Source organism: Limulus polyphemus, unplaced genomic scaffold, assembly GCF_000517525.1.
Source record: "Limulus polyphemus unplaced genomic scaffold, Limulus_polyphemus-2.1.2 Scaffold1268, whole genome shotgun sequence".
In the NCBI taxonomy this organism is placed as follows: domain Eukaryota; kingdom Metazoa; phylum Arthropoda; class Merostomata; order Xiphosura; family Limulidae; genus Limulus; species Limulus polyphemus.
In genome coordinates, this window is record NW_013666878.1 from 131,746 (window position 1) to 140,434 (window position 8,689).

Sequence of the window (8,689 nt, forward strand, 5' to 3'; positions counted from 1 at the left end):
TGAAATTAGTATGTAATAAAGACAAAAGATCGTCTTCACTGTGCTTGTTGAATGTTCTGTACCTGGGTTAGAAATTAGTATGTAATTAAGACAAAAGATCGTCTTCACTGTGCTTGTTGAATGTTCTGTACGTGTGTTTGAAATTAGTATGTAACAAGTTATTTTAACAAGTACTTTTTTCTTGGTAAGTTTAATATCATGTGAAAATGTTTATATTTTATGAAAGTAGAGCTGATAAAACATGAAATAAATACAGGAAACCTAAAAGTATTCTATATTTTTTCATATATTTATGGCAAAGCTATCTGCTGCTGTCCATAATTTTGAACTACTGACCAGAGGGAAGGCAGCCAGTCAGCAGCACCTTACCATTTATGTTATGGAATTGACTATCACTCTGTTAAAGCATTCACACCTTAAAATGCAAGGAATATTTCTGGTATTGCACAGATTTGAACCTAGTCTGCTAGCTCTAAAATCCAGAGCTCTACCACAGGGACAAGCTGAATTATTCTTTGGTACAAATTTCTCAGTCATTTCTCTCTAAAATTTGTTTGACCATATATTTCATCATTATACAAGTATATTGTTTATCTTATCAGTTTTCATGATGTAGAATAACCTTATGCTAAATATTTAAGACAATAGTTCAAACATAGCCAGATGTTATCTGTCTTTTCATGTATTAATTCTTACACCAGTGTCTAGCAGATAAGGTATCAGAAATTCAGTTGAATACATTTTTAGGCCTAATGTATATACGTTGGAAATTTTCTGGCAGCTGATTGAGTTTTGAGTAGTGCTCAAAAACTGGTAACATGTTCCAGGAACTTTCTTACCTCCAACCAATCAGGTCATGCGACAAAAACATCCTCCTTGACTTAAAATGGCTGCCACAAGTGGTAAGAAATTTTCTAGAAACATTGTTTTATGTGTATGCTAGAAGGTTTAGTATACATTGGGCTTTACATTTCATTTTTAAGTGGTAACTTTGGCACAGTTTGAATATTGAGTAATGTTTCTTAGAGATTTATGCTATTTATAATAGTTTTGGATTGTTGTGTATACAGAACAGTGTATTTCACAAAAATGGGCACAAAATTCAGAAAAAATGTACACAAAAAACACATGAATATGTACATTACATATTTCATGAAACATTATGTATATTACAAATGTACCTTTTTGTTGCTTAAAAATAATAATACATTACTGGTGTTACACTCCTGTTGCATCTTTAATATCTTGCCAAGTTTTTATTATGTTTATGTTATTGTTGTACAATATATTATTTTTTCTGTACAAAAATTACAAAAGTAGGAAATTGGTGTATAAACATTCTTGACACACAAAATATTAAGAAAATATGCTATTTGTCAATTCATCTTTGTACACTATTCATTATAAATATTTCATCACAAAAGCTTGTGTTGAAAAATATCTCCACTTTGTGTTTTCCTTTCAATAAAGCTCTTGCAACCAGTGGCTATATAAGTAATGGTTTTATTGTTTACTCAAAACATTAGATAATACTGTTTGTTAGTAGAGTTAGTATGCCTACAACCAAGTTCTTTACTTTTGTCAACAAAGAAATATGTAAGTTAGTGTTCTTTGACTTCCTATTGCAGTATTAAGATTATTCCAATACATGTATTATTTTAAGTCCTTCGTAATGGATAAATTATAACGTTCGTATACCTGTCAAGAACTGCTGTTTTAATATTAATTTGACTGCTCTTGAATTTATTCATATTAGTATCTATACCTCACCAGTATTTAATGTTGCACAATTAATACACGGCAGGTCATTAAATTGTTGTGGAAAGCTACCGTCTTAATATCATTTTTTATTTAATGGCTCCTGTATTGGTTCATAAGGGTTGTGTAACTGATGGTATCCGAGTCTATACCTCAGCAACGTGTAACACTGTTGCGCAATAAACTCCTGATACATTAACAATCAGTAGTGAAATTGTCTTACAAAAATTTTGACATATCATTAAAAAAAAAATCCCAGGACGAAGGGAGCACAAAATATTTATTGGATGGTACTGTAGAAATGACTTGTATTGTATTGTTAAACAAGTTGATGATATTGTTCATCATAAAAATATTTTTTTTAGTTTGTACTAGTAACTTTTTAAGTTAGTGTCATATAAAACTTGTATTTTCTGTAGTAATGATAAATAGTATGGGCACTTAAAATATAAATGAACTGTATGGTTTGTAAGACTTAACAAAATAATATATTTGGAGACATTACTGCTAACAGTATAAACAGTTTAATTAAAAGCTCTCACTGGTTGACAGTTACACAACTATGGAATATAGTTTCTGCCAATTTCACATGGTAGGTGAAACAAAATTCACTATACGATACTTAGAACCATGTTTACTTCGATAATCTGGACAAGAAAAGCTTTGAATATTAAGGTATGCAAACTTTTAACACAGTGATCAAAATTAAGCTATTAAATAAAAAGAAATAACAGGTACATAGTTACTTGGTTTTGTTTCCATTTAACTTCACCAAATATGTTACACATTTACTTGAATATTTTTATTCTGTGTTCAATGTATGTGAAATATACATAAATCACAATCTTTGTTGATAAATGAGACAAATGGACAGCATACTTATTGTTACTCTCAACTATCACATATAAAAAAAATAGTCCTTAAATTTCTTTAAACTGACAGTAAACAAAGAGAATTTACATTTAATTGTCTCATACAGGGTATTTAAACATCCATATTATAAAATAAGTACCAACTTCGTGCTAGGGAAAGGGGAAAAAAACACAATGGGTCTCCAAAATTTCCAATATAATTTTGTTAATGTAGGAAGACCATTTCTAATTTTTTGAAAATTATTGTAAGTTACATAAAAAAAAGAAGTATACAATTCATGCCTCACCCAAACAAACATTAATTTTTCATCGACTCCAAAACCTATTTATGAACAAAGCGAAATCAGTTTCTCACTGGCTCTGAGATCTTTTCTTCCGTATGCAATGGTTTAATCTTTTGCAAAAATAGCCTGTGTTGTTCTAAAAGGTCTAGCACAGGATCTTCCTCTTTCTGATGAATCTGGTTGTCATACTCTTGTCCCACTGTCCACAAAGTCTCGATGTCATAATGGTTTCGGGCTTGAGGTAGAAATATGTGCAAAACTAGGTTTCCTGTGCATTACATAAAAAAATAAAACTTGAAATTAACAAACAATGTTTTGAAAAAGATTATTTAAAACATTAAATATATTGAAAACATGAACATTTTTAACAATAACATTTACAGATGCATGTATTATTGAAAAAGAATTCTATTGAGCATGAAGTACCAATATCTATACACCCCAAATAAACCAATGTAGCTATGACTGGGACACAAAGTAACTTAACTGTGGATCCTTATTATAATCATAGTAGGCTATTATTGTTTAAGATACCGAAATACATCTAATTTACCTGAAATACAAAAAGATACAGTAAATAAGCACACGGTTCAATCCCAGACACAATTCGTAATCATCAATACTTTGTACATAAAGGTGTGAACAAAACACTAAATATTTCTTGTAAGACAATAGTTTGTTACTGATAAAATAAATCTACAAACCCATGTCTATAGCTTTCCAGTCACGATTCTCTAAGCCCTCAATATTTAGGTACGGATCATCTTTGATTTTTTTTCTCTTGTGCTGAAACATACCACAAAATTAACTGTCAGAATATACACTGTCTAACAACCATAACAAGTCAATGGAAAATATTATGGCTCATGCATTGACAACATACATTTGAACTAGCAAATACAGTTAAGTAAAAGAAAAATAAACTAAGTTTGACATTTGGTCAAACAGCTCTAGAGAACACTTTAAATGGCAAAAGCTGGTGAAGCATTAGAAACCAAAAGGCCTAAAATTTGTGACAAAAATCATGGCAACTGCAAATGTTTTTTTCCCACATTCTTCTTAATTTACCCATTGCAAATTCAAAATCAGAAGTATAAGAAATAGTATTTGAAACATATCTCCTGTCTTCCACAAGCCACTGCCCAGGTGGCCTTCCATTCAATACCACAACTCATCAATTGAAATGGACAATGATGAACAAAAGATTCTCTGAAATTCTACACACAAATATATAATCTGCATTAAATGTGACTTTTATCATAAATTTTAACTCCTTAGTTTATTTGCTCAAAACATGTTGAACCACTGCCATGCTGGAAGTGTTTGTTTCATCATGATTATAATAATCAAAACAAAACTTAAAATTATTAATCTATGTCTTTGTTTATTATCATTATAGCTCTACTTTAAACTTCAAGTCATATCAATGTAAGCATAAGTGTGATTTGTGGGAAAAATAAGTGTAAAAAAAGACAAACGTTCCCTACCCTTTCAGAAATATTTCACCAACAATCCTAACCCTTTGTACATGTGTGTGTTGGTTGAAAATAAGAACTTTTGTAAAAGATACATGTGATTATCAGAAGTTTTCAACTCAAAATGGAAATTCCTATTCTAAATACAGTAACAATTTCATGTGGTATGTGTGTTTTAGTTTTGGCCCTGCCACAATTTTTCTAGAATAGCAAGTTGAAACAAAATGTGCAGGCTTCATGACCTTTCTCTATTTATAATTTTCAGAATAGTTCAGGTATTTCTGTTCAAGACTTTCTATTATATAATTTATCTTTAATGGAGAAGCACAATATGGACAAATGTAATCTCAAACAGTTTCTCATGCAGCTGTCAATTAACAACAGAAATTCTGTATTAAAGATTCAGGTAATTACATTTACATGTCCAAATTGATGCAAATTTGGCATGATTTTTATTTAGATCTATGACTCAGAATTTTATTGATCAGTGAAAGGGGATCTTGTTCGGGAAAACATCTTTTTCTCAAAAGGTTTTGTCTTATCATGGTCAAGTTAAAGCATGGATCTGAAACCAAAAAGGAGAAAAAATTAAGATGAAAAGATTTAACAGTCTGTCACAGACTTCTTCTGACTGTTGTTAATGAAAAACAGTTTGTATCTTTCCCACCGTTTCATTTTTTCATGCATTCCAAGGGCAGTTGAGCTTATAATGTACATGATTGGAGTCTATTTTTCGTATAACAAAATACAACTGCATTATGAGACTCAAATCAGAATATCAAATTTAATCCTCCCATGCACTATAGCGTGCAATGCATAAATTTCTGATGCAAATTCTGGCAACCACCCGAAAATGCTTGAAGTATCGTATTTTATAAAAAGCATTTCTTATTACTATTCAGATATCCTTATTCATAGCACTTCATGTTTTAAAGGTAATAATTGCTACTTTAAAAACATTTTATACACATGTTGAAATCTATCATCTTTTTCTTTGATGTTATAAGGTATTTAAAGTATTTCTTTATTAAGCAACTTTTGTTCAGCCAGTCTCTGCAGCATTTCTGTAAAAGAAGGCATGATAATATTAGCATATGTAATACTTCTTGTCATAAGGAATACTTTTATATGTCCCTGAAAGTCATGCTTACCTTTTTAATTATTCCAGTTACCAAGTAAAATAACGTAAGCTTACAAAAACTGAATGTTATTTCTTTATGACTTGTTGCTTTCTGACCATGAATTTGAGTTTTCTTAAAACAACGTTGCATTATACAAAATTAGTTTTTATTTCTAATAAAACTTTCAGAATGCATCAAAATCAATAACCAATAAATGGTATATAGAAAAAAGTGATATTTGGGGACAGAAATATCCAGCCCAAAAAGACTCCAAAAGTGTTCAGTAAGTAGGATTTCACATCTAAATTTAAAACATTTTTCAGAGGGAGCATGCTCCAAGACTTGTAGAAGGGCTTTGCACCTTCAGCACACTTTACATCTCTTCAAATGGTTTTAAAGCCTCCCAGAAGCAAAATTATTGAAAATCCTGAAGAATAAATAAGAAAAGCAAATATAATCATGGTTTAAGAATTCTAAGTTAGGAAAATGTTTTTTTTTTCCTTCAGGTGCTCAAAATTATAAGTGATTTAGATGCTGACATTTAACATGTTGCAAGTTTTCATGAGTTTGGACTAATAAGGCTTGCAATTTTTGCTTCATTATCAAAGTCAACTAGTACAGACTGAAAAACAGTTGAAGAAACTTGTTATTTGTTAAAATCCCTGATATGTTGGTACAATGGATAATTTGGCTAATAGATACAAATATGTGAAAGGCAACATTGAGATTAGTTGTTTTTTGACTTCCTTTACTTGGAACTAAAGGGTGACACTCATTAACTGAGTGGGTTCATATCATGATATATACTTACTAGCTTACGAATGAATTGTGCAACAGCACGAGAGTGACGTGGTGATTTTGCTGTTGCCAAGACCAAATAATCTGCATAGCAGACAGATTTTGGAATTTCTATGACAGCAATATCTTTCATATTCTCTTCCGCCAACAGATCCACAAGCTCTTCAACATCAAATACGCCAGTCTTACCTCCTGAAACCAAGAATAATATTTTAAACATATAACCTTTACATTAGACTAAAACATATTAATAAAAACACACAAGGAAGTCAAAGATCAGGATCACCAGTTCACACCAAACATGGCCTTTCACATACACTTATTACCCAAAAAGTTTGAATATATTCAAACTAATAGCAACCCCAATATAATCATACACATTACTTTATAAATTTAAATGTTAACAGTAACAATGTTTTGTCTCAGTTCAAGTATAGGTCTGACCTTTCAAAACATGTAACTAATACTCATGATACTAAAGTCTCTTTGTCCTTCACATGAGCAGTATATCTACAGTAAAATCCCTAACATATTGTAAAAAGACATAAAATTACCCCATTTCCTATACTTTCTTATAAAGTTCATACTGTATCTAGTTTCCAAGTTAATACATAAAATCATCTAAATACCCCCCAAAATTTTCTATATCACAACATTACTACCCACACCCTCCTGAATACTGAAAACAATAATAAAAAAGAAAGTCCACTTCAACATCAGTTGTTGAGTTTACTTGAGTACTAGATGAAAACCTTGTGTGGACAGGCTGTCTTACTGATTCTAACCAATGACCTTCTGCCTTTATACTGTCTTATTGATTCTAACCAATGAACTTCTGGCTTTATACTGTCTTATTTATTCTAACCAATGATCTTCTGGCTTTATACTATCTTACTGATTCTAACCAATGACCTTCTGGCTTTATACTGTCTTATTGATTCTCTAGTTTTAGTTTTTCCTAGCAACACCGTATAGTATTTTGTGAAAGGTAAGTTTTCATTGGTTTTTGCTTTTCCTTATTTAGGAATATGGGTGACCCAGTTTAGCTGAGTGAACTACTGCCATTTTCAAAAATAAAATAAAAACATTGAAATAAATAAAAGCAGTAAGGCATCAAAATTAAATCAAATTATCTCTTGTCATGTGACCCAAGTTTCCACAGTTAATTACCCTAAAATCAAAGTTTCCTATAATATTATACTTGTGTCTGTAAGAGGTATAACTTTTTATCTGTTTGAAAATATCCTACATGTATCTCTTAATCACCTTGAACACAAGGCTTGTAGGAAATGTTAAAAACAAGTACTTTTTCTCTCTGTCATTTCAATTGAAACACTCTACAAAATTCAACACCTTGACATCTCTTATAAGAATAATGTTCCTTTTTTTTGACATAATAGGTAATTTGTATTCTTAAATCTGTCATTTGATTCTCAGCTTTCTATGAATGACAATATCCCAAATGATGTTCTTTATCCTGACCTTCAGAAAGCCTTTGATAAGGAAAATTTAAAAAAAATTGATGATTAAATTTGGATCGTTATGCATTTGGTGGAAAAGTCAAAAAATGGTTTGAAAATTGGCTTAATGGTAGAAAGCAGAGAGATAAAAAATGGAAATTTTAATGGTTGATTGTGTGTACTTTAAACTCTCAAAGAGTCTTTGTTATTCATTACTTATGCTAATAATTTGAATGACGTATTTGTTATTCATTACTAGCTGTAGTACCTGTCCCCTGGATGGAAGTTATGTAAGTTCTTGATTAATGAAAGCTTATCATAAAAAGTTGTTTCCCTTATATGTAACTGTAAAGGATGTCCATAAAAACTGCAAAACACAAAATGTGAAACCTCAAATTTGTATGGGCCCAACAAACCTTCATGCCAAATTTGGTGACTATCCATCAAGAGGAGGCAAAGTAGTGGTAAAAAATGCTCATAAAAACTGTAAAATGCAAAAGTGAAAATTTGTTTGTAGCTCCCCTAATAAACCTCCATACCAAATTTAGTGAAGATACATACACTGGGTTTTCATAGATTTTGATGAACTTGTAAGTCTAGACTTGGACTGTAATTTTACTATGTTGTATATATAATGATATGGAAAAAAATTCTTGAATATTTATACTTCCAAACTGCAGATACTAGAAAAAGCTGATTCCAGCTGTTTCTTTTATTTAAAAAGGACCCTGACAATTTTAGTGATTGTACCAAAATGTGTAAAATGAGTTTTAATACTGAGAAGTGTAAAGTTATGCAAATTAGGGATTTGTAATTTAATTTCATTTCATTCTGGGGGGGGTAACTAACAAGAGGCTATTGGTTATCTAGGCTATCCCATTTTTATACTAACTACTACACTATATAATATATATATATATA

At 30.7% G+C, this 8,689-nt stretch overlaps 1 protein-coding gene across 1 annotated transcript in view; it reads right to left on the reverse strand.

The window, feature by feature from the left end:
- Positions 1-2,263: 2,263 nt before the first annotated feature.
- Positions 2,264-8,689, reverse strand: part of LOC106462859 — a 9,197-nt gene continuing 2,771 nt past the window's right edge. The window contains exons 2-4 of the mRNA XM_013922822.2: positions 6,322-6,500; positions 3,619-3,700; positions 2,264-3,182 (exon numbers count right to left, since the gene is read on the reverse strand). Coding sequence (XP_013778276.1) covers positions 2,974-3,182; positions 3,619-3,700; positions 6,322-6,500 — 470 coding nt within the window. The 3' untranslated portion in view covers positions 2,264-2,973. The remainder of the gene's footprint in view (positions 3,183-3,618; positions 3,701-6,321; positions 6,501-8,689) is intronic.